Consider the following 27,418-nt stretch of genomic DNA (forward strand, 5'->3'; position numbering starts at 1 on the left):
CAAAAAGGAAAAAAATACTAACAGGGTTTGAGGCAAAAGTGGGACAAAATAAATGATGAGGAGGGACCACCCAAAGGGCTGACAGGTCTAACACCATTTTGTGTTGACACCTCAAGACTATGCCATACAACACAAAGGAAATTAAGAAACTGTGCCCTTTCGTGGAGACCAGTTTTTCATTTCCACAATACAGATTTAAGATGGAGTTTGTGACTTAGGAAGGCACACACCAAGGCTCTATCCCATCGGATGCTGCATAACGTCACTGAAGCACAGAGAAAAAAAGCGCAACAAACAGGTTTTCCTCTGTGGACCAATAGGTACTTGCCAGTGCATGTTTCTTTCCATCGTTCTTTATCTCCAAATTCTATGTTTCAGCCCTGCACAGTATACAATAATATTGCAATAAGCAAGTACCTTAGTAAAGGAGACCATGTATATTTTGACACCTCCCTTAAAGCTTACAACAAGCACCTGGATAACTTTTTCCTAAAAGGCTTATTCCAAGCCTACTGGTCTATCCGAAAACATCATCAGCAATCCAGGGGTTTGGGGGGCGGGGGATGAAGTAAAGTCGCTTACGTCATAAGCACATACATGTGCATTCCAACCAAGCAAAATGCTCATGTCTGTCAGGAGCCAAATGGGAACCACAATTGTAGTTCAACAAGAAACATCTATAAAAACCAAATCCTTCAGCTCCACACCATGTTGACCAGTCTCCTCCCCTAACTGATTTGCAGAACATCACCAACGGCGTTTTTTTCTTTCTTTGCATGCATCAAGTTTGCGTTGGTTCACACCTTCAATGTATACGTCAAGTACAGAGGTTTCAATTACTCCTGCAGAGAATGCAACCCAGCATTTTCTGCGCTAAGCATGGAGGGATATTCGTGTAAGGCAAATTTGAAGATGCTCAACATCCCCTCAAAACATCTAAACAGCAATTAACTGCAAACTACAGTTATGTATAATGTACATTCCTTACCGAGCAGTGCATAGTACTCAAAGGACTAAGTCCAGGCTGGATTATCCAAGGTATTCCAAGTCACTCAAGCATCTGCAAATACAAACAACCCCACTGCTGCGGCACTTGTACTGAAGGAAGATCTACTGATCACTAGTATGCAAGACTATTTGCCAACGGAACCGGTTCTTCAGTTTATGTTGCGCTGCATTTTGATCGTTAAATTGCATATTAATTAAACATAGACATCCAGCCTTTTCTATCAAGAGTCCACAAATTCAGAAACACATTCCACGTTGGCTCTACTAGTTTGCAAACGTGATGCAACCGACACCTTGGTAGAAGATATAGAAAGCTGCTTTACTGAGAGAAATACTACCACCACATAGCCGCCTAACATGGTAGATCTTCCCCTACCCCACACCACTACCCAAAAGATTACTGTCCACATGGAACACTGCGCCTCATTCCAATACAAATCCCCTGGCATCACAACACTGTGACCAGTCCTTCGTGTGTTTTAAGAAAATGTAAAAATAAATATACATACATAAACACACACACACTTTTTTTTTTTTTAAGCACTCTCTAGAGAACTCTACAGAACTTGCCTGGGTGTGTAGTGTGCTCCAATTTAACAAATTACCGACTTAATGTCCTCTTCAGTGTCGATATGTAGCTTAATAAGCTATTATCAATTGATGAAACAAGATTTTTATTTGAAGTAAAACTTCTCAATGCTTGCAGACTGACAAGCGCCTGCTAGAGAATGATGAAGTCGCACCAGCTCTTCCAGCAGGTAGAATCTCAGAGCCCTGCAGGCATTTAATTAACTAACATCTTTACAGCAACAAAGCTAAAATGCTAGTGCAGGACTACAACAAAAGTCTGAATTCCCTTAAGTACCAAGAAGTACACCATAAGGAATACTGCAAAATGACCCGAGAGGCAGGAGGTTTCTAAATATGTGGTTACACTATGCTCGTTTGATGTTCTCTGTAGATGCGCTTTCCACCCTCCGCCCCCCCCCCCCCCCCCAAAATGGCAACACAACTATACTTGTAAACTAAGAAGCCATGGCAGTAACAACTCACCTTCTGCTTTTCTGTGAGCTTCAATTATCGCTTTCCCTGCACATTTCAGTTCATATGGATTGGCAGAGTTCTCTTCTTGAAGTGGAGGGCGTATATTGGGAGATTTTGTAGGACTCATGTAGGTGTAGATCTTGGATTGCCCAATAAATACAATGTCCTGGTGCAGAAGGGAAACAACAACAAAAGTTTAGGAGGCAATTTAACAATACGGAAGTAAAGTGTGCACCACCACCACATCTTATTAGATCTAGCATAGAGATAACTGTACTTGTCTCACCAGCTACAGGTTTTTTTTTTGGGGTGGGGGGGTGGGAGGTAATCATGTTACTAAAAACTTAATACACTGGCTCTGTTCAAGTGTCATTTTTCTCTGCCTGGCAAAGCATACAACAAGGGGCGATGGGTCAGCCCACTTCATACACTGGCTCTGAAAGCAGAAGCCCTTCGCAGGATTATGTGTGGACAGACACTTGAAGGTGTGTGTGATATATATTTGCCCAAGAGAAGAAGAAGCACATGGGGAGTTAATGACGTTTTATTGCAGAAGGCAGCAGGCACAGCACACCAACACACTTCGAGTAAGATTGCCAAAGTTATCACCAGACGCGTTTCAGTCTCCATCGAGTCCTTGTTCACAGGCTGTTTGGCGAGAGGGAAACAACAGACTTTCAGTAGAGTATGTTGTTAAATACACCCAAGTCCCGCCCTGGATGGGTGTCGGCACAGATGGCCTCCTAGTACCTGTAGTCCACCATAATACATACCCCTGTGGGTGCCGTTTTGTGGTCCACAATTATTTTCCACAGGGGGCACAGCATTCCTGCTGCTTATGTACTCTGCAACAATGACCTCCTCATTCTCACAAACCCTCAAAGTTACAAGCGTTTCAGATCCGCCCAATGTTAGGCAGCGGGGCTCCTTCGCAGCCGGACGAGCCGCCAAACATAGAAAACCAAGGTTGCCCAAGAGAAGAAGCAGCACTTGGGGAGTTAATGCCCTTTTATTGCAGAAGGCAGCAGGTACAGCACACCAACACACTAGGAGTAAGATTGCCAAAGTTATCACCAGACGTGTTTCAGACTCCAATCGAGACCTTGTTCACAGGCTGTTAGGTGTGCTGTGCCTGCTGCCTTCTGCAATAAAAGGGCATTAACTCCCCAAGTGCTGCTTCTTCTCTTGGGCAATCTTGGTTAGATTTATTAAGCTCACTGGGGGAGACCAACGGTTTAAGTAGCACTCAAACTCGGCACGTTTTTTCCCCAATAAAAACATTTAATGGTATACACAGCTTTACTTCTCAGTCTTTTAAAGCATGTGACCGCAGCCTTACGCGTTTCGTGGCTTCACTTCGTCAGAGGCTGCAGCAGTCGAAAGAAGCATGCTGGTCCACACCCTCCTTTTAAACATCGTACACTGTGATTCAGCTGCTCTGTATGAGGCAATACGTCAAGGTTTCTGGGAGATGTAGTCCTTTCATTACAGTCCTTAGATGGATGCTTCTTTAAATGAATGCTTATTAAAAGCTCTCCATGAGCCCCAAGAACATAGCTGTGTTAAATCCATGTGCCGTGCTCCACTCAAATCCCCACAATGTTGGGACTCTGTGGCCCCCTCAACCTGGGGTGGTGCTAACTCAGCGACTGGACGGCCGCTACTAATATCAAGCTAACTGGGGGACCAACGGTTTAAGTAGCACTCGAACTCGGCACGTTTTTTCCCCAATAAAAACATTTAATGGTATACACAGCTTTACTTCTCAGTCTTTCAAAGCATGCGACCGCAGCCTTACACGTTTCGTGGCTTCCCTTCGTCAGAGGCTGCAGCGGTCGAAAGAAGCATGCCGGGCCACACCCTCCTTTTAAACCACATCGTACACTGCGTGTGTGTATTACATGTTTTTGCGCCAAATAATAAATATATACATATACACACACACCTAGACCGATTTGCTTTGCCAATGCTTCTTTAATTTCCATTATCAGCCACGTGTTCTGCTTCTTGGAGTTCCTTAAGGCATAAAATGATCCATTGTGGATAAAGTAGGAGACGGACCTACCCCATTTGAATGTCCGCCGTGTAACTATTTAGAATACCAATTAGGAGAGGGGGACCCCAAGAGAACAATAAAGAACCGGTATATGCGGGGTAAATAGCAAAAAACTCAAGAGAAAAACCAAGACCGGTTCAATAGGTATATATTAGGGCCTAATAGATAGGTACCTGATAGAATGCAAGGCTGAACTGGAAAGGAATGGACAGATAGGAATATATAAAACACTCAACAAGAGTTACAGGTATAAAGATAGACCTTTTGTATTTATTTTACTTTTTGGTTGAAATACTCATTTCAATTTTTTACAAAAAAATTGTTTGTCAAGTAAGTACATATACCAATTTTATACAAACAATCAAAACCAATCAATAAATATATCTATCTATTAGTCAAAAACATAGTTAATGCCCCACAAAGAACTCAAATTCATCCATGCACACACTCAATCAAAACCGCATTCATTACATCAAATCAGATTGGGGGTGAGAACAAATTATCCTTAGGTGTTCAAATGGATGTAGTGATTGTATCTCATCCAGAAGAAGCCAGATGGTGCTTTAAGAGGAAGAAGGTCATCGAATCAAGCGCCAACGCGCGTTTCGGTATAGGGCCCACACGGGGGCCCCACCTTCATCAGGGCGTAGACCAGGGATAATAGGGGGCAAGAAAAAGATCTAGAAAATCAAATAAACATGTATAAAACACTACAATAAAGTAAATTCAACAAACAGTTCAGTATGTTGGCATAAATTCATATTAAAAAAAAACATATATATATATATATATATATATATCCAGAACAGTTCCAGTTATTCGCAAATAGCTATCAATCAAAGACTCGATAAATATGGCCCAAAGGGTCCAGTAGTAGCTAAAGAGAGCAAATCACCCCTGATATGTCAGTGTAACGTGATAGGAAACGGTGAGCCCAACCACCAAGGTCAAAGAAATAGAGTTAGGCGGAAAAAAGGGGGAGAGGAAAAGGACTGATATATCATTAAAAAAATCACGTAACAACATGGGTGATTAGAGAAGAAACACCAAACCCAATAATCAAGGTTCTCAAGTGCATAGAGTGGATATTACGCCAGTAAATGGGGGAAACAAAAGCCCAATAATAATACATACTAAAAGCTAAATCCTTGGAAGGCCGTGGATATCAAACTGCCGAACCTATATGCGAACGCAGTCCGGTGTCCAGAAGGAACGTCCAGCCAGGTTCAACAATAAAGAAGATTCCTTTCGTCTAGCTGGAAGGTAGACGTGTAGGATATGCTCAAGTCGTGAGCATCAGAAATCTAAGAAAGGCAGTATATACCCTTAATATTAAACGAAGTTAACAATATACAGGTTTCTCCTTCGATATAATATTCTAAAAGGACATAACTGAGCATAGGGACAAAAAGTGTATACTTAATCAACAACATACTTTGATCAGTAATGACGCCCTCTAGGTGCGAGCAACGAATGCTTCAAAGGAGGTCTCGTGGGATTGGGAGCGTAAAAATACAAGGTTTAGCACTGAAGGATGGATAACCAAATATCAGAGACCAGGATGGTTGCTGGAGCGCATACCCAAAGTTTCTATAAGAAAAAATGAACAAGCAAAGATAAGTAAAGACGGCCCCTGGAGCTAACTGGGAACAGCCTTAAAACAATCTAATTTCTTCACATGCTGTTCTAAAACGATATAGAAATTACCGGATAAAAAAATAAATAAATAATCCGGCCAGGACTGCTACGTATAGAACGCCGAGATTAAACAGTCCGCAGCTGATAGAAATATAAGGCGGGCACAATAAGGATTATGTTCGCATAAATCAGCGTTGGAAGGCAAGCGTCTACTAAATGAAATGCTGCCGCAGAGCAACTACTGGCTGATGAAGGGTCCAGAACGGGCAAGCAAAATGGGGGTTGTATTTGCGTAATAGATCTCGCCAAGGCGAGCAACGCATGCGCTGCGTCGCTAGGCAAGACCTAAAACGTACAATAACAAAGCTCAAACGAGAGGCTGCTTTATAAACACAATATGGATAGAAAACCGCTTAAGTGAAATAGACCCCTGGCAGTCTGATCAGAATTGTGAACGCCTGCAACACAACACGAGCTTCACTTCGCAGCCCCTGCAAAAATCCTGGAGAAAGTGGCCAATCAACAACTGTCCACTTCGGTGGCGGACAACTCTATTTGCCATGATTCGCAGTGCGGTTTTCTGACCGGTTTTTCAACAGAGACAGCCCATTTGGAGGTGGCTGACTGCCAGGGAGAATCTGGACAAGAGCACACCTGTGATGGTGTTGCTCCTTGATTTGTCGGCAGCATCGAACACTGGTTCACACGCTATTTTGTTACACACACATGGCAGTCTCAGCATTCAGGGCTAGAACGGTTTATGGGTCAAATCTTTCTTGGAAGGCAGATCTCGACGGGTGTACTTACACTCACACTTTTCATCTCCTAAACCATTGGTATGTGGTGTTCCACAGGGTCTGCTTTGAGCCTGCCTTTGTTCCATCTATACCCTCCCCCCCATGGCGAATCTCAAGACGACACAGAGGCAGCTTTTCACAATTTTAAAGAAGGTCTTCGAGAAGTCACAAATTGGATGGATGCAAAACGGAACTTCTGTTTCTTTAGCCAAAATGGCCCGCCACCATCCCTTTGGTGGCCTGCTGAACTCCCCCTAATCCTACCTCGTCCGCTAGAAATCTGGGCAAATAGACATATTTATTCTGTCTGTTTTTTGAAGATGAACTCTAAAGAAGTTTCTTGTTCTAGTTCCTGAACAGACTAGGAACACAGTAGTTCATTCTTTAATCATGCCCATCTGTACTTCTCTAACAGTCTCTTCCTTGGTCTTCCTGCATATTGGATACACAGACTTCAGCTAATTCAAAACGCAGTGACATGATTAATCAGGAGAGTGCAGAGGAGCCATCATCTCAGCGTATCAACCTTAAAGCTCTTATGTTGGCTTTCAGAGGTTATCATGGCGAGTCCCCACGTTATCTGTTGAATAGACAGACTCCATACATGCAGCGGGCACTTAGAACCAACAATTATCGCCTTCTGCGGATTTCACAATTTCTGAAGTCTCGTCATGGTGGCAGCTCCTTTATTGTAAACACGGCAAAACTTTGGAACCGTCTTCCTTTGAAGTTATGGCAAGTTGAGCCTCTGTCAACCTTCAAAAGGCAATTCAAAACTTGGCTATTTGACTAAGTTTAGTTTCCTGCTGCTTTGGCCCACCAAAACTATCTGCTAGAGCGCCGGGATGCCTCCTTCAAAGCAGCAGTGCACTTTAACAAGTGTCATTTGATTTACTACTCCTAACGAGACAAATGCTGAACAATCAACAGGATCTAAACCGTAAGCACAATGAAGGAGATAAGAAAATCAATTTGGACAAAGATATTTAAGAACTGGTTTGATGTGGATGTTCAGATACATTTCAGGAAGAAGAAAAGAAAACAAATTATATATACACATACATACATATATATACATACACATACATACATACATACATACACACACACTTCATCTCTCCATCAAGGAAAGGCCTGCACTCAAATCTCTGGCGTAATCCATTTTATTTCAGAGGCAGCACACATAAAAGCTTGGAACACTTTTCGGCTGTTGCTTCAGCCTTCATCAACCAGAAAATGCAGCGAGGTGTTAGTATCATTAAAATTTTCCCCACAGGTGTTGGTAATTACATAAACATGAAAGAGTTATTATTGTACTCCCTTATCTTTCGTGTTTAACCCCTTGCATGCTTAGGACAGCCCCCGGCCATCCGACGCCATGGTGGGCATATGCAGAGGACGGCAAGGGGCCGTCCGAACCCTGCCCACTCTTTAATTCGCCCGCACAGCGGGGGAATTCGTGCAGCGAGTTAAAATCATTCAAAAATGTCCTTAACATATTCCTTTCGGTTCCAGCAGAAAACTAAAATCCATTTGCTCAAGTTTCTGTTAGCATCATCCATGAAGAATATGCAGCAAACAGAATGCTAACAGCTACACAAAGCAGCACTAAAAACATACACCACCAGCAGCACGGAGGCAGCTGGGTGCAGAGTGCAAGTACAGCTTCGGGCACCCAATGCAATCATATAGAGTGTCTCCTTTTTGGAAACTGGCTGCAGGAATCGAACCGGAGGATCCAGACAGATCAGCAACAGCACAGTTAAGTTGAGGTGTGTGGGGGAGGTCATAGGGGCAAAGCTGGTCCAGCGCTCCAAACCCGGGGCTGCAGGTGCAGGGGTGCCTTTAGAAGTCAGAAATCTGCTTACAGGGCCGATCAGAGGGGCCTTTCAATGGGTGCTGTTGTGGGGAGTCAAGAGAGATCAGCAAATGCTGGATTCAGAATCCTGGTCGCTGGGGAGACTCAACGACTCAGGCCGTGGGTGTCGGGTGCAGAGTGGGCATGAGTCGTGGATCCGCCTAAATCCGGAGTCTTTGTTGTTGTTCTCTTCTAGACAGGTCTGCTGGCCACAGAAGATTGGAGTCTTTATTGAAGGAAGCGGTCCACCCATGGGTTTCAGAAGTCGTTGCCTGCAAGACAGGTCGAAGGTTCATCAAACCTGGAGACAGGCCATCAGGGCTGGGGCCAAGGCAGTAGTCATCTTCAGCCTTCTCTACAGGGTGGTCTTCTTTCTTCATAGGTCGCGGCAGATCTGGTTTCCAGGTCTGGGGGAGCCACCTAAATACTAGATCTAGGGCTCTGAAAATTGAAACAAACTTTGAGCTAGAATGTGAAAATCATGAATCCTTAGAAACTTATTGTACAGGATATGAAAGTGACTTAAATTCATTAACCCGAAGACTAGGCCCGCAAATCGAATTTTTATCGCCATTATAGACAGCAGAAATCTCATGACTTAGTTAGACATTAACTACTTAGATTATGAATTTTATCAATGTAATAAGTATCTTGCTTTTTGCAACAAATTGAGAATGTACAATGTTTAGAAAATATTTTATTTGCAACAAATTGACAATGCAAATTTATTATGTTTTAATAGTTGGTAGAGAATTTAAAGATTTTTTAGTTGAAATATTGTTAAGGTTTTAATTAACTAAACAATACCTCACCTACCCCACCTTAGGGGCGGGGTTGGCAGAGGTGGGCACACCTATTGTTAAGCTTTCCTGCCAGTTTTCTCGCCCAAAGTGGGGGTATAAACTGGGGGTTGCTGTTAGCAGCAGAGGCTAGGGTGTGACATTACAAAGGCAGCAGGCCTTTGAAGCTCCCCTCTTCAAGCACTGGCCCATCCTGGGGCGAGGAGGTGTGACCTCTGCCCAGGATGTGCATTTTCTCTGGTACCAGAGAGCAGGGGGTCTCTATCTAGCGGTCCAGAAGCATGTCGGGTAGTTGCTGGCTGCCTACAGCCAGCCAGTCAGAGACCACACCAGGGTTGGCAGGTTTTCAGGGGAAACCTTCGAGGTGCCCTCTGGGTACATGGTACAATAACTCCCACACTGGCATCAGTGTGGACTTATTAAAAGGAGTAGTTTGGTACCAAAACACTTGTGTTCAGTGATGCCATTGTGGTGCTGTAGAACTCGAGTTTTCAACCCATGTACTCTCCATGGCTTCACTGGCACTTACAATATTAGGAAATGGACCCCAGTATTGCAGGGGCACATCTGCTCATGCAGATATGCCCTCATCTGTGGTATAGTGTGCCCTGCCTTAGGGCTGTGAGGCCTGCTAGAGAGGTGACTTACCTGTCCCTTCAGGCAGTTAGCTGGCATGGCACCCAGGCAGGGTGCCATGTCGACTGTAGTTTTCTCCCTCACAGGGGCATGGAAGCAACAAAGGCAACGGCATAGTCCCAGTGAGGGGGTTGTGCCAGGGGAACCTCTAGGTCTCCCAGGCCACCATTTACTAGGGACTTACAGGGTGTAGAAGTACCAATTGTGGGATTTATTTTTAAGGAAGAAGCACTGGCACAGGGGAACTGGTTGGCAGGGGCCCTGTGCCCTACAACGGAAACCAAAAAATGGGGGGGGGCTAACCATGCAAAAGCGAGGCGCTTTGCCACATAAAGGAAGCAGGACATGCAATCACAGGTGCCACTGGACAACGACTACAGAATAGCCTATTGTCTAGTTTGTATTATGAAAGGGGGTGCACACAAAAAAGGTCTTACACGTTCACCGCTGAATAATCATGTATAAAAGCCATCCCAATCAAGTCGAATGTCCCTTTAGAATGCCAAACAAGAGGTTACTTGCCCGACTGCAAAACTTAAGAGGACACAAATACAGGTTGGTGAAGAGACTAGTGCATACACAATTATCTTGTATCTATTTGCCCGAAACAAATCTTCAGTGTGCGTGAAAGAGGGTTGGAGGCAAGGGGTTACCTTGCTTAGCCCCAATGCTGTAGGCAAAATTCCACTACCTGAGCAAAACCCACCCCCGTCTTTGATGTTCGGGACTGCATTTCTTTAGGAGACGTTCTCCCATATGGATCTACTTACTACATGTTTCACATGAGCCAGTCTAAACCCATCTCAGGAAAATCAGCAACGCTTCATGACTTAGACATTAAGTGATCATGCAGGGTTCCAAACCTCTCATCCTGGAAATTCAAAAGGTGCAGAACATCTGATTGGGCTGACCTGGTCATCAGGGGAAGGGGATTAACTTAGCCCCAGCATGTACTTTGCATGTTATTTCTATTCTGAAATGGAGGAAGACCTGAAAACCAACGTAGGAAAGAACGCACAGGCTTAATGCATAAAAGCCAACACAGCCCTGGTGTTCACAGTCTTTCCTTACTTTAACAACACAGTAAGAGGTCATTAAAATTTGGGCAGCAACATGGCCATTTAGTTGCACAGGCAGGCCACACACAATCCTGTGCCAAATCCTGCCCTTTTGTTTGTCACCTGAACCAAAATCCGACTTCCCTAGACTGGGGAACTCAGAGGACAGTGCTGACAACAGAAGGTGGCATTAAGAGCCGGGGGCTGCCCGTTCGCACACGGAGGCCGGCGCTCTGAAGGAGACCAGACGTGCAAAATGGCGGCGTGCTAAGGCTGGTAGTACTTAAGAGTTGAACGAGGAGAGCGGACGCCCGGGATGCACCTTAATCATGCAGGGAATGGACACACGCCCCGCCACCCCTCCTAGCTGCCCACACACTGTCTGTCCCACCCAGAGATGCCTCGCGGCCCAACCAGAAACAGCTACGGGGCCAGCATGGTTGCGGGAAATTGCTGTGGGCGGTGGAGTGCTGGTCGCCTCATGTGAGGAGCAGAGCAGACGGTGGGGACAACGAAATACTATCTCAAGAGCTGGAGGCCTCTTAAGCACGGACCGAGGCAGACTCTGCCACGAGGCAGACGTTCATGAGGGCGAAGTACTGAGGCTGCCAGCACCGAAGAGGAGAGCGGGGGTCCTGGCAGTGCCTCGACCTGGTGGGGGTTGGTGCCCCTTTCTGCCTGGTACGCACGCCGCCCACAACCGAAGACAACCAGCAGCCTGACTGGAGATAATCATGGGCTGGCCAGTAGCCGCACATGTGACGGAGGCGGCGCGGCTGCAGGGGACTGCCGTGAACGGCAGCGTGCTGGCCATCTCATGTGAGGAGTTGTGCAGATGGATTGTAGACAGTTGAGGGAAACAACCCGGCCAGATGAGGAAGACTCAGGTGCGGACCATGAGTGTCCGGATGAGGTAGATGGGACGGAAAAAGGAGAAGACGGGCCTCTTAGCATTGGCTTCAGAACACATGCTAGGCTGGGGGCAACCTGACCTGGATTTGCTTTATTGGTCTTGAGGTGTAGGCTGTCCCAGCATGGGTGTAGGCTGTCCCAGCATGGATCCCTGGAGAGTCCGGAGGAATCCTGATAAACCGACACGGGGTATAAGTGGGGGGTGACTGAGACACCATAAGAAGGAGATAGAGAGAATACACACCTCCCCCCACTCCCGGATACAGAAACAGTACATAATCAGTGCTAGATTGAGGCCCGGGGGAAATATTCAGCCCGATAGACCTGGTTGGACCCACTGCATAGAGATGAATGAGAAATCCCATTCCCCTGCCCAACAGAATCCACAGGTAGAGAGCTCTAAGCCCCGGGCAGCGAAAACACCTTCAAGGGAAAGGGGGGAATTGGGGGGCAGAGCGGCAGAATGAAGGGCTTAGAGGGGACCACGAAGGAGAGCGCCAGAGAATGAGGAAGGCCACACAGAGACCAGCGAGTCTCCCTTCTGTGGTTTCTCCTCCCACGGACAATTGTCTGCAGGAAGCACTCTGACTTACCAGCCAGTAGATTAAAAGAGGCTGCTTTATCCACCCTGATCCAAGAGGGTAACTGAACAGGTGGGCCGACGTTAGGTAGCAGGCCTTGGAGTGAAGTGGTGCGAGGGCCACACTGCATCCGATAGCAGAAGCAGTGGACCCATAACTCGCAATGGCTAGAGACAAGGAGCAACAAAAAGAAACAACAAAAAAAAACATTGAGGCAAGGGAAAAGGATCACTACACAAGGGCCGTTGGCCCGACATCCAGGGCATAAGGGGAAACACCACCCCCGCCAGACAATGCAACCATCCTGCAGGCAATACAAATGTCCAGAAGGCCTTGGAGGGGAGTATAGCTGAGGTCTGCTCCAGAGTAACCCTCTTACAACAAGATCTGCAAAACGTGTCTGAGAGTCACACAGGCAGAATATCGTATATCAGAGGTGGAAGACACACCCCATACCCTGCACAAAGAAGTCACCAGTCTCACTGCCTCTCTGAAGGAGGTGGCTTGGAAAGTGGATGATGGTGAAAAGCGGGCATGCAGGAACAACCTATGATTTATAGGATTTACGGAGGGAACAGATGCAGGACTCTTCCTCACCCAGTGGCTCAAGGACTCCCTCCATACAACTCAGTTTTCCTCATGTTTTGTAATCGAACGGGCACACAGGATGCCCAGTTTTACACCACCAGTGGGAGCACCAACGGCCACTAATAGCGCACTTCCTAAAAGGACCACGACCTGATACTCCGGGAGATGCAACAAATCGGGGGAAGTCCGGCAAGCCAACACCAAGATAATGGTCTTTACAGACTACTCAAGGGAAGATCAGAAACAAAGGCGGAACTTTCACTCCGTTAAAGCAAAATTGAGACTGCTCCACATTCTGTATAAGGGGAGAGGATGTAGCCTTACAGCTAGAGCGGTCTACCTTGAAGCTGGGGAACCGGATTAGAGTCTCTGCGACGATGCTCAACATCCTCCGATTCTGGGCAAATCATTTAATCTCCCCGTGCCTAACAAAAAATGAATGTGTCCATCTGTAACAAAACTGGTGCTCATGTAAAGCGCTCCGATACCTGACACCGGTCTAGTTTGCGCTATATAAAAAAACTTAAAAAAACAAAAACAAAATAATCACCTTTTAAAAAATATGCTACTCTTGCCCGCAAAACTCAAAGTCATGTTTTTGGGGGAATCCCTTTTCTTTCAGACGCCGGAGGAGGCCTGGACTTCGGTGGAAGAGCACCCTCCGAGACGTAACCACATCACCTCGGAGGCCCCAGCACAGCCACGCTAATGGGCCTGAGACCCAGGCAAAGAAGAGAGAGAAGAAGAAGAGCCGTAGGCCGAGCCAGACAATTAAGATGCAGGCAGGGACACCCTTCCGACGGAGACGCTGCCCCGGTGAGGCAATCCACTCTAAGAATACAGAAGAGGACGGACAGGGGGAAACAACTCAGGGTCCAAGTACGCACCACTTCTGACCCATCAGAACAGGAACATTCAGCAGATCGAGATAGTGACCACCCACTTCTCCAAAAGATTGCTTGCTTAGAGGAACCAAATCCAGATACTGCCGTCCAAGAACTCACAACAGGTGGAAGAAGGAAGCGAAGAAGGCGGAAAAATGCAGGCCTGTCAGTGGACAGTAAGACGGCACTAAGAGCCCCTCATTCACAAGTAACACCTAGTGGGTGTCTAGTTTTGTGAGGGGGAACTCCTTCTGTTGGGGGGGGTGGAATCTAGGGGGGAGGGGGGGGGGAGGAGGAAGTTACTATGGGGATGTGGGGGGAGGGATACAGGCCTCTAAGGCTTGACCTACAGCCACTATTGTCATGTTGACGGTTAGGGATGCATGCATGGGTAGTGAGAGAGAGTGGGGGAGGTTGGAGACTTGAGTTAGAAGAAGGGAGGGTTACTATCATTAAGGGATAGACGAAGAGGTTGTGGAATTAAAGGCAGCGAGGAGTGCAAACAACGCTAGATACACATGGCACGGTGCCATCATTGAGTGAGGTCTAACACGTACAAGGCGAGGGGATATTCTTGGTATTGACATGGACTGTCAATGGACTCTGAAATAAAATTAAAATACGGCTGGTGGCCAACTATTTCAGGAAAATGAAACCAGATATAATCCTCCCTCAGGATAACTTCCCTCATTCACTGTGACCAGTCCGGATTTATGTCCAAAAAGGGCAATGAGATTCAACTCCTGCCGGCTGGCCAACTGGTTGGACACAGTGCAAAATAGACCTGACACGCACAAGTTCTTATCCTTGGATGCAGAGAAGGCATGCAACACGGTTCACTGGCCATTCGTGAGACAAGAACTATTGAAATTCGGGTTTGGTCCTGTCTTCTTAGCCTGGATAGACTTACTATATACCAACCCATGGGCACGGTTAAATGGAGCAAGTTGGCAGAGTTCCCAGTGTGCAGGGATGTCCTCTGTCTCCATTATTATTTGCCCTAGTATTGAAACCACTGGCATGCCCGGTCCGAAACCACCCAGCCATAAGAGGCTTTAGTGATGATCTGGGGCTGCTTAGGGAATGAGCGGATCTCACTCTACGCTGACGACATCCTTCTTTATGACACCAACCCTGAAGGGACGCTTCCCATTATACTGCAGGTCTGAGAAATACGGAAGACATGCCAGCTACCAGATACATTAGGACAAATCTAGTCTTTATCCAGCAGGAGGGTGCCTAGGTACACGGGGTCTTCTCAGGCAACTCCACGTGACTAGAGAGGGGTTTTGATACTTGGGTCTCTATATAACCACCAACATAACGGCGAGCCTTGGCCACAATATGAAGAGAGTGCTGACAATTTCATGAGGATGTGGAAAGGTGGAGAAGACTTCTCTTGACGCTACTAGGTAGAGCGGATATGTACAAAATGGTCACTCTAGCCAAGTTACTCTATAGCCTCTAAAATACAAAGACAATAGACGGGGAGATGTGCACACTCCTGTGGAAAGGGGGAGATCCACTGGTAGCACGGCAGACACTTCAACACAGTCAATACAATGGGGATATAGCGCTCCCAGATATACGATCATATCAAGTAGCACACCTAGTGGTCAACAATGAATGGGGACACATAGCGTGCGACCATCCAACATACGCCCTTGAGAGGCTCCAGTTTCAAACCCGAACACATCTCCACTACATATATGGGTGCAGAGGAGTGCGGCAATTGCTGCCGGCGACTCAGAGGACCATAGACACTTGGAAAGGGACGGAACGTCAAATGAAGTGGGACAAGAGATGCACAAATGAGCCCCCGCTGTGGGAGGGGGCACGCTTGCCAGAATTGGGTAAGCTGTAGGGTTTTGGACCCTGGGCTGTGGTGGGGATATCCAGACTTGGGGACCTACTAGAGTGAGGCTCCCTGATCTCCTTCAACTCACTCCAAAGTGAATACAAGCTGAATGACACCCAACAACATAAATACCTTCAATTACAGCATGCCTGGAGGGCAGAGCAACTAGACACATCAGATATCCCATAATTCTCACCCCTAGAGGGAAAGCTACTTCAGAGAAAAATACCAGACAAAGCCATCTAATGAAACAACAAAACCCTGACAAACAACATACCAGACAATCTGGAAGCTCTTAAAACACAATGGGAGGTTACCACAGGCGAACTAGAAGACAGACTTGGAAGCGATTTTGATGCATCCAAGAGAAGCGGCCATTAAATTAAGGTTGCAAATGACAACTCAAGATCCTTCATAGGGTCTACTTTGACTGGGCACACCTACATAAATCAGGAGAGTCACCGGATTGTCTCTGCCGTAAAACAGAGAACGGAACCTACATACACACACTATGGGATTGCCACCACATACTAACATATTGGACCCAAATAATAGAGGAATTGGACAAGTTAGTACAGACAAAGTTACCCATTGATGCCAAATAAGTCCTGTTAGGTATTCCCTCCGAGGTGGATCTTCCCAGGTACAAACTCCTGTTGTGTAATCTAAGGCCGATAGTGGCCAAGAGAAACTGGGGAGCCCCGACCCTCCCTTAAGTGACAGAGTGGCGAAAGGGTATGGACTTATATATGGGTGCAGAGAGAGAGTGACACACAAAGCAAGAGGATGCCTGAAGAAGTCTACCAATGTTTGGGGGCCCCTAGCTGAGGTACGCTTGAAATAAAGAATGAGAAGCAAGAACCCCAATCAAGACTGAGGGAATCAGGAGTGATGAGAGGTGAAATACAACCCCCCACCAAATGTATACCATTTGATTTTACTTATTACCAGATACGGTTTAGCGATGGCTATGCCAGAAATTATTTGTACCACTGCCGATTGGATTCAAAATGGTCATGTTTTACGATGCTTAGTCTTCAGCGAAAAAGATGTACTTGCACCGTGTTTTTCCAGAAAACTATACCAATGAAAACATTTTTTTTTAATTTTTTTTAATGTTTTCCCAACAGTACATCCAATTAAGCCTTTGTGTTAATCTCATCACAATCCACAGAAAATGTACCCTAGCCTCGAGCTGGAGCCATCCCTCTAAATTTAGAATGAACTGTTGTCCTAGTTTGCTTGGTCCTCTCATCTTTTTTGTACCCTAGAATCATTATATTACCTGCCCCTATATAGTGGTTTTATGTCACTAGTTGGAACATGTGCCCTTTTTGCAGGTAGGCAGGTCCTTTGTCTATTTAGACAATGTTTGTTACCTTCTGAACTGATTTGATAAGGCAGGAAACAGAGAAATAGAAAACAGTTGTATTGCGGTAGGAAACAAAACACAATATAGAGGTTAGATTATTGCCACAAAATCAAAAATTCGAGTACAATACACTGGATCTACACTGTTGCTTATGATAGTTGAATTATTTTTCGATTGATAATGTAGTATAGGTTTGTGAGAGGTGGTCCTTTGTAACTCAATTCCCCCGAGGAGTAGAGCAGAGTATTACTATTTATCGGTTTTAGGTATGCGAGTGTTTAGTTGTACTACTATTCACAAACGGTGTCTGGATAGGGTTAGTCGTTTATTTATTTATTGCAGGAGTCTAATGTATCTTGGATTTTTAGATGGGTAGCATCAGCTACGTTTTGAGGACCTGCCTGTAAACGAGAGCACTTTGCACTGAGCGCATCTTAAGGAGAAAGGGTCTCCCTTCTGCCAACCAACCAGAAAAAAAAAAGTTTTTACCTCCAATTTGCATGTTTAGGTCTCGCCTGACCCAGCGCATGCGATGGTCTGGCGAGACTTTTTGAGAGGGCTCCAAAAAGTGCTACCAGGCCAGCCTAGAGCTACAGTGCGTGTGCGCGGGCGCGCCACTCTTGACCGCGATAACTTTCGCCGCCGCTCGGCATAGCCAACAGGTCTCGCTTTTGGACCTTATAAGTATTTAGTTATGCAACTGTTGCATGGCTAAACACTTATAAGGTCCCAAAGGCGAGACCTATTGGCTATGCCAATGCTTGTATTAAATCTCTTTCAGAGCGTTCTTTGGACCCGTACTTTTCGTGAACGAACATATTTTTACTCCATCAGCAAAAGCTGTGTCCATGTTGCCATGACAGCAATATTCATTCACGAAAGAGCTTAGAACCGTGGTTTTATTAACCGCCAAAAATGCAATGGACTTCAATTACGTACTCCGCTCTCACAACCTGACTGCAAAAATCAGAAATGTATTGGAAAATTATAATCGCGGCTCACCGCCTAAAAATAAAGATTTACTATGTACTCGATCACAAGCAACAACTGACGGCATCACAGAACACAGGGTCTCAAATATGATGGTATCACGGAGTACACAGCCTCTCTGCGGACGTCATCGACGACAAAGTAGGCTTTCATATGATGGCATCGCGGTCTTACTGCTGACGACATCTCGGAACACACGGGGTCCTGTTGAAATGTTAAAACTTGTCGTCGCGCTGCTGATTACGTCACAGACTTTCTGTCGACAACATCCCCGAAGACAGTCTTATTTATAATGAAGTCACGGGGTAGAAAGTCTTGCTGCTGATGAAATCATGGAGCACACAGTACAAAGCTGAGCACAGCACGAAGCACACAGCTCACTACTGACGGCATCCAGAAACTTACACGAACACTGATCACCACAGTACAAAGCACGCGGCCTCCTTGTTGATGACATCAAAGAGCACACTGCGTCACTGCTGGGATCTTAGAGCACACGGTCATACTGCTGACATCACAAACAATTCCTATCAACAACATCCTTTAGTATATACAATCGCTCTCATTATGTCATCACAGAACGCAGTGACTCCATATCAACATCTGATGCTGTGGTATGCAAAGTGCAGATTCACTTGTGATGGCATCATAGAACACACTAAATGCCTACGACGACATGCAGACCTACAATTATGTCACAGAGCACACAGACACCCTATCTGCAAAGGCCGTAAGCACACAGTTTCACCTATGACGACATCACAGAGCAAGCGGCCTTATTGGTGACATCAAGGTGCCGCATTAACATTGCTGGGATCTTCGAACCCTTGATCTTACTGCTGACGTCATCACAAAACTCAGACTCACAACTGACAACATCCCTGAGCGCACAGTCTCACATGTGATGACGTCACAGAGCAACCAGTCTCACTGAGAACATATGATCTTTCTTATCCACATGGCATAACATAAGTACACACGTCATTGCTGAGGACATCACAGACCAAGTAGTTTCACGGATGGTGGAATCTCAGAGAACTCAGTCTCACTGAAACATAAGACAACATCAACCCTCTACTATAGGTAAGTGGAAATCAGACCTGATGAAATGGGCAACGCAGAAGAGGACCACATGAGAACAACTAGAAGGGACGAGAAGTTGCCGGAGGTGTTTCACATAATTATAGATATGCCACATAATCCATCATTTGGCACATCATCTGCAGATTGTAATAAAAAAAATTAGTTTCTAGCTCAAACAGTTCAAAAGTTACTAAAAAGTCAGCTGCACATACATCCGCGTGGTGGAAGGCCGTTTTCAAAGGTTCACTAGTTGCATTTTTGTTGCTTATTGCTATTTGGGTGTTAAATTGGTACTAATGAGGTACAACCAATGTCCAGACAATGTTAATAATTGTGAAAATGACGAAATAATGAAGTAATACTATTACAAAATGTGCCACTTTATGGTGCATAATTTGTCTTTTATTGCCGCATAATTTACTCAACTCTGCCCCATAATTTGGCCCTCCCATGCTGCATTATTCCAGTGGCCCTGGTTACAGCACAGTTTATGCATATTACTTATGTGAGACAAGGAGTGTATCATCAATAAGAAATGTAGGATAAACGATTTCTAATTGATAGCTGTTGTGGGAGGAATTTGTGCAGAAGGGTTGTGAACTGAGAGAAAAGAGCAGATGGAAAGGGTGAGTCTTGCAAAATGAAGTATTGTGTGAAATGTGTCATGAAGCCTCATCTGTTTCATGAAGCAATGGGTGCTGCATGGGAGTGGGGTCTCAAGATGGAAAGTTCAAGAGTTTATTATTATTATTATTATTATTATTATTATTATTATTAGGAGCTTATAAAGCACGCTTATACCCGAAGGTGTCCTGGCGCTAAGAAACTGATCATCCCTGGAGAGCGAGTGTCTAATCCCTAAACAACCAAGTCTTCAGGCCCTTTCTGAAAGAGAAAAGTTCCTCCATTTTTCTCATATGTGCTGGCAGACAGTTCCATGCGGTGGCAGCACCATATGAAAACAGCTTTCCTCCCCAGCTGGCCTTTTTTATCCTAGGCACCACTACTAGATTGCCCTCCATAGATCGCAGTGCCCTCCCCGGCACATACTGCTTAAAACAGGCCTTCAGAAACTCTGGGCCAGTGCCTTTTAATGCCTTGAAGACTGTACACAAGGCCTTAAATTGGGAGCGTTTGTGAATTGGTAGCCAATGAAGTTTCCTCATTCCTTCTCGGATTGAGACATGTTTAGGTGTACCTGTCAACAGTCTCGCTGCCGCGTTCTGCACCAACTGCAGTCTGTACAGGTGTTTCTTTTGCAAGTTAAGGTACAGACTGTTGCAGTAGTCAAGACGCGAGAGAATGAGAGCCGACACTACTAGCCGGAGACCATCCGTGGGAAGCAATGCTTTAACTCTCCTCAGTATCCTGAGGATGTGAAAGCAGGATGAGACTACACCACTGACCTGACTTCCAAAGTCCAGTTTCTGGTCCATAATCACCCCCAGATTCCTAGCTTTGGGTGTGGGCACTGGTATCTTCCCCAATACATCGGGCCACATGGCTGGGGACCAGATGTTGGGATTATTTCCGAATATCATTACCTCGGTTTTTCCAGCATTTAGTTTAAGGCAATTCGCAGCCATCCAACTCGCTATACCTTGAAGACAGTCATGACACCTTGCTGAAAGATCAACTTGGGACCCTCTTTGTACTGATAACACAATCTGCGTGTCATCAGCGTATGAGGTAAGTTGGAGTCCATAGGATCTAATCAAAGCTCCCAAGGGACTCACATATACGTTAAAGAGAGTGGGACTCAGAGATGAGCCTTGCGGGACCCCACAGGGAAGGACAAAAGGTTTAGATCTCTCTGCTCCCAATTCAACACTCTGGGATCTGTCGGCCATAAAAGACTTAAGGAGGTTCCAGCCAGTGCCTTCCACCCCGGCCAAAGCCAGTCGGTCCATCATAACGCCATGATGGACCGTATCAAAGGCCGCCGACAGATCTAGCAGAATGAGGATCGCCTCACCCCCTTGATCCACCGCCACTCTGATTTCCTCAGTCGCCTTAACCAGAGCAAGTTCTGTGCTGTAGCCAGCACGAAACCCAAACTGTGTGGGATCAAGGGCCTTCGATCTTTCAAGGAAGGAGGTAAGTTGCTTGTTTATGGCCTTCTCTAATAGTTTTGCTGGTAGTGAGAGCCGCGAAATAGGCCTCTAACTATTCGGGTCACACTTATCCAGAGTGGGTTTTTTAATTAATGGTAAAATGGAAGCCGCCTTCCACCTCCTGGGATAGCTACCTGACTCTATAATAGAGTTAAACAGTGGAGTGAGTGTGGCGGCAATAACCTGTGGACAATTCTGAAGAACCGCCACCGGGCATGGGTCACTGGGGGCTCCAGAACGTGCCGTCACCAGTAAACCCATAACCTCCTCTGCTTGTAGCGGGCTGAAGCCCCTAAGTTTATCCTGCGTCTCTACTGACCCAGCCTTCGTGCTCCAAACTGCCTTTCCAGCCTCTTTGTAGACTTCGGAAAAGGAGGAAAAAATCCCTGCTACCTTGTTCTGAAAAAAAGTGGCCAAGGTTTCACAAAGGTCAGAACTAGTTGAGGAGATCGGTTCAGCTGGGATCGTGAGTTTGGTTAAAGTTTTAAACAGTTCTCTGGAAGATGAACTCGCCAACTCAATTTGCTCCGAAAAATATCTTTTCTTTGTTCTGCTAGCCCTTCATCTATCTCCATGCCAGCACTGGCCACAACCCAGTGCCTCAAAGAGTAGGTGCGCACTATGAGAAAGGAGGGAATGGAAGGGCCAGAGTGTATCATGAAAGGCCTGTGTTGTAGTTCCCACAATTCCACTGTGGAGGCACCTGGGAGGGTGGGGGGGCAATGCCACTGTATTGCGCCGGGATAATGTCGCTCTTTCCTTGGTTTCTCAGAGGGTCTTACTTTCCCTTTGTTTTTGCTTTACCGTAATTGTTTCATTTGTTGCTATTTGGACGGTTGTTGTTTGTGTCCCCAGTGTTCTTTTAGCTCTAATTTTTTGCGCTTGAAAATGTTGTCAGATCTTGTTCAATGTTGTATTCCAGCTGTGGAGGACCATCCATTTGTTGGTGTACCCCTTGGGTTTCTCCTTCAATTATGCACGTTGGCTGGTGCGGTCTCACTTTCCATGTAGTTTGAATTCATTGAGCTCTTTAATCACGTTGTATGATTATCCATTTTCTCCTTCTGTAGCCAATGCAATTGAATAGGGGCCTGAGGTGATGCCGCCACCCCCCCAACATCAAGGAATAGGCAGGAGACGCAGAGTAGGTAGGATGTCAGAAGAAGTTAATTGTACTTCCAAATGTAAGAGACCTCAGCCACCAACAGCTAAACCAACTACATTCTCTCACTAAGGAAGATATTCTAAATTACATCATAGCCTAGCAACGCTAACAAAGGCAAGTTACATAATACAAGGTACAGAATACCACATCACCTTCCCCGTATAGCATTGAAAAACAGAAAAAAAATAACAAAAATTGCGTATACAATCTTGCAAACGATGAGGTGTGATTCTCATGCGCAAAGAACTTCTCCTCACCGCTTGAGATGCGGGACATGGCACAGGAACATCAGCACATTCAGAATCATGAGAAGAAGAACACTTGGCAATCCTGCCATGGTTCCATATCTTATAGTCACTGGTCTTGACGGCTTGTTAAACTTAATGATTTGCAAGGGTTTACCAAACTTCGAAATACCGACACCCTTCCTTAGTAACTTCACTCTGACCCAGTCACCAACCCTTACAAGTGTTTTTTTAGCAGCTTTTCCCACATCAAACAATTCCTTCCTCCTTTCCCTACATCTCAACTCCCTGTCCTCCACACCAGTACTTTCAACTTCACTGTCACCCATTTTCCTACTAGAGGCCTCCCAAGCTGGAATAATGCCTGTGATGGCCGCTCTTCCTTTAAACAAAATCTAAAAAGGAGTTACCCCAGTGGATGAATGATGTGTAAATCTGTCCTTTTGATAGCAGCTTCCCAATCATCACCAGAAGCCACAGCTAACTGCATGGCTTCCTTCATTACTTTGACAAATCTTTCGACAACACCATTGAATACAGGATGGCAGAACGCAGCCTTTTTAGGTCTTATGCTTCTTTCTTCCAAAAATTTCATAAAGGAATGAGAAGTAAACTGGACCCCCTTGTCAGATAACAAAGACGTGAAACCCTTCTCATTCAAAAAGTTCCTCCAAAAATACAATGATAACTTGAGATTCAACAGAATTAACAAGCTTTACCTCAGGCCACCTAGAATACAAGTCCACACAAACCAAAACATAGCGGTCTTGAGACCTCAACTTCACAGGCCCTAAGATATCGATGGCAACATCAAGCCACGGACCACAGGATTGCTCCCCGATAATCATTGGTGGAGCCCTACACTTCAGCACTTTGTCACTCCCAGCACATTGGGAGCAATTGCAAACAATTCTCTCTATGTAAACATCCATTGCCGGCCACCATTAAGCCTCTCTGATCCTTTCATTGATTTTTGATATTCCCCATATGGCTCACATGAGCATTTGCCACCAGCTTATCTTTCCAAGTTGTCAGGAACCACCAACTTACTTCCACACATCAAAATGCCATTCACCAAGGTCAGTTCAACTTTAAAGTTCAAAAAACCCTTCAAGATGCTCATCACAATTTTTCTTGTCACCCTACCATCTCGTTCCTTTAGCCTTAAGTGATTCATGGTGCCCCTCCCACTAACATGGCAATGAATAGTATATTATAGTCTGCACATCTGCATGTACTGTTTATGCCATGTCACTTTTTCTTTTGCATTTCTTAAAGCAAATGTATTTAATCAGATATCTGATTTTTAGAAGAGTTGTTTCCATGTTTAAAGTAATTGTTACGGATAATCTGCGAGGTGGTAAAAGCGTTTCTCATGTAACTTTTGTTGTGGTAATAAACGTAAATTAGAAATTTGCTGTGAAGTAATGTGTGAATTTGAGTTTATTAGTACAGTTGCTTGACTTACCATAATACATTTATTTACATGGTTTAACCTTCTTTTCAAATGTTTCTCAATCATGTTGCCAGTTTTCGTATTATCTACCTGTATTGCTTTCATTTTGTTCACCATATTGCTTATATCTACAGTTACATTTTTGCATATTCTGCACAAAAACCAGGCTTTGTTATATTGATAAAAACATTTCAAAAGTTGATGGTTAGAGGCATTGGCAATGCATTAGGTCTCGCATTTACGCGAGTTTAAGCTATTGGCATTGTAATTGACAATGCCTGTTATTTGTTTTAAAAACAAAAATTAAAAGCATTGTTATTTGCAATGTCAATAGCTCAAACTTGCATAAATGCGAGACCTATTGCATTGCAAATGCTGGTTTTGCATGGGGCCTATGGATTGATCTTAGTATGTGGTTGGGTGCATGAAGGACTCAAAGAAGTGTGCTTCTCTCGCAGCCATAAAGTCAGCTTTGAAATGTGAAACGAGTGGAAGATGGCGAAACACAAATGGCTTTAAAAGTGTTGCTATCTTTTGTGAATCACTGTATAATTCCAGTGCCTCGGAGTACTCTGAAGAGGACATAAAACAACATGTTATTGCCACGTATACATATTCCTAAACTGGGACATTAGTCAGAAGCCACACAGGATGCACACTCTTGGGGAAAAAATCTCACCTTTCGATGTGTAGACCCAGTCTCAGACTCCGAGGCGTTTTCCTTACATGGCAATTAATATAGGGGCATTTTATGTCAAAAAGGCACAGGGGTGCATGTATAGACATGGCACTCCATGGACATAGAAGCCCTAATCTTTAACCTTGCAGCCTTAATCTTCCACACTATAATAGGGCCAAAAAGGAATAACCAAAATAATCTACTCAAGGCACACTGCCTCGCGCAAAGGAAGGGTATGTGGCCTCCTAGCACCACCGAAGACTCACTTCTAAACCACTTTATGATTTCCATCACTAAAAAAGTGAACAATTCTGGGAGGAAAGGATGGTGGGGCCAGAGTCGAAGCTTCATCATAGAAACCCTTGTGGCGTCTTGGATAATGAGGAGTTCTTCTTGCCTGAAGAAAAGGAAAGGAGGATGCAAATATAGTAAGGTGCAAGCGAGAGCCATCCACTTTGCCAGTGCTGCACCTTACCAACAGCGTATAGTTTCCTCTCTATCGGGTTTGTGATAGCCGCTCAGCTGTGACGCCTCAATATGCTCAGGGACGCACTGTCCACCTGAAAAATGCAGACGTGTGGGGGCACAAGCTGGGCGCAACCTATCTTGAAAATTGCATTTTCCTGCTGATATTATCATCTGTTCCTTGAAGCAGCTTGGCCTCCCCTACGGGTGCCAAATAAAATCAACGCACTACTGTTTTGTTAAAATTCACAACACCAAGGTATGTGCAATAAATTACATTTTAGAATCAAGTTTCACCCGACATATACTCAATACCAAAATATCGGGCAGCAAACAATGCTTCAAGTCCAAGACTCCATTTGCAGACACTATGAACTGTAGGACACGTACTGCCTTTATGCGCCTTTGGTATGCAAATGGTGCTTCACCGTGCTGCAGAACATTGGTTCTAAATAAAATATTTGCCTGATCTGTCCTTGCCTCTGGCCCTTTGAGGACAGACATTTTCTAAATGTTCTGGATTTTGAGGTCGAAAGTTTTCAAAAGATGCTTTAGCTAGGAGCAAAAACAAATCTATGTATTGGCCATCTCATCATATCAACTTCAAAGCAAACTGATACCAGAGAGAAAGCATCATACGATTAAAAAAATTACGTCAGGAAAGCCGCACCAGGTCGATTACAATAGGCTCGAAATATTGTTGAATAGTCTAAAACAGTTATTCACAAAATAAACAGTGTTGATGGTGCAAATCAGGAAAGTGGTTTAAACAAGGATAGCATCCAAATCGGCCTTACAAGTTCTAGGCAGTTAAGTATAACATTTCCAGTGTTTTCCATTAGTTTTAACGTGCGATATTAAGACAACAGGCTTTGGTGTTGTGCATTGCTATGGCTGACAGCAAGCGGTGTATCCTATCGAGCGCTGCAGTGGGTACCTTCGAGAAATTTCTCACGGCAATACACCTTCCATGATTTCCAAAGTCTACATTAATACTGCCAGCAGTTATGAACAATATTTGGTGCTTGGTTTTAATTTGGGCATAATTGCAAACTATTTCTCATGCTTCACTATGACTTCAGCCACCCCAGTGGTTCATGCATTCCATTTTTGCTGACTCTGTAAACATAAATGTGTTGCTGCCTGGGAGCAGGGACTGAGCCACGTAAATTCTACAAAAATATGCACCGTCTGCTAGTGCTGACGACTTTGCTAATATGTGGATATCAGGATGTACGATTTGGCATGGATAGTGTTGGGTAGAGGTTTGGATATAGGTTTTATATTCGTTTATGCTCTGCGGCCCCAATACGAGTACAAACCATAGATTAGGATGGTAAAAGATTGCAAGTACTTTAAAGTTGAAATATAAATGCGGCAAAGCGAGGTCAACCAAAGTAAAAGTGGAAGCTTTATTTCAGGTCTGAGCGACACGTAAACATGAATAATAGGGGGAAATAGAGTGTTTGTGGGTGCTGTGAGCGTCATGCATGTGGTACGGGAACGGACATAATACACATGGAAAAGTTATTAAAAGAAAGCTGACCCCTTTCATTTTCGGGTGGTTCTCATTCGTGCCTCCTCCTCTCTGGCTCTCTGACACTTCTTCCGTTTTTCCTTCCTTGGATTTCGACATTTTCTTCCCTGAAGAACAGAAATGTTTCGTGTGATTTAGGAAGGGTGAAGCAGAACAGCGCTCTTCAATTCATTCAGTGCCACCTCACCCAGCGCACAGGGCGGCCATGTTTAAAGGGACTGAGACTCAGCAGCAGCAGAAATGGCCTGAAATCAGGGCTCTGCCCAGCAGAGAGGGGCCGAGCCTCTCCAACTGCAGGGCCTACACGGAGGGTGCTGGGAGCCGGCCAGAGCCCTGCCCAGCAGAGGGCTGAGCCTCAGCACACGGGGCGCTGGGAGCTAGGCCCTAGCCGGGAGGGGCACGGCATACGGGGAGCCAGGCCCTGCCCAGCGCCGGAGGGGGCACGTCCCACACACACAGGCCCTGCCCAGGGCCCAGCCAGGGAGGGGGTGAGGCTCAGCACGGGGGTCGGGCCATGGTCATCAGAGTGGAGCCTGAGCTCTGAAGGGCCAAGGCCCAGTCAAGAGAGGGGTGGGGCGAGGGGGCTGAGCCTCC

General features: G+C 45.3%; 1 protein-coding gene across 5 annotated transcripts in view; it reads right to left on the minus strand.

Moving 5' to 3' along the window:
* KMT5A (lysine methyltransferase 5A) overlaps positions 1-27,418 on the minus strand; it is a 78,797-nt gene that overhangs the window by 45,955 nt on the left and 5,424 nt on the right. For 3 of the 5 annotated variants that reach the window (XM_085636449.1, XM_085636446.1, XM_085636447.1), the window contains 2 exons: positions 26,834-26,931; positions 2,062-2,218 (listed from right to left, as the gene is read on the minus strand). In XM_085636449.1, coding sequence (XP_085492575.1) covers positions 2,062-2,218; positions 26,834-26,923 — 247 coding nt within the window. In that variant the 5' untranslated portion in view covers positions 26,924-26,931. Of the gene's footprint in view, positions 1-2,061; positions 2,219-26,833; positions 26,932-27,011; positions 27,096-27,418 lie in introns of those variants that run through there. The other 2 variants (XM_085636448.1, XM_085636450.1) reach the window with 2 other exon arrangements.

Source organism: Triturus cristatus, chromosome 11 (genome assembly GCF_964204655.1).
Source record: "Triturus cristatus chromosome 11, aTriCri1.1, whole genome shotgun sequence".
In the NCBI taxonomy this organism is placed as follows: Eukaryota; Metazoa; Chordata; class Amphibia; order Caudata; family Salamandridae; genus Triturus; species Triturus cristatus.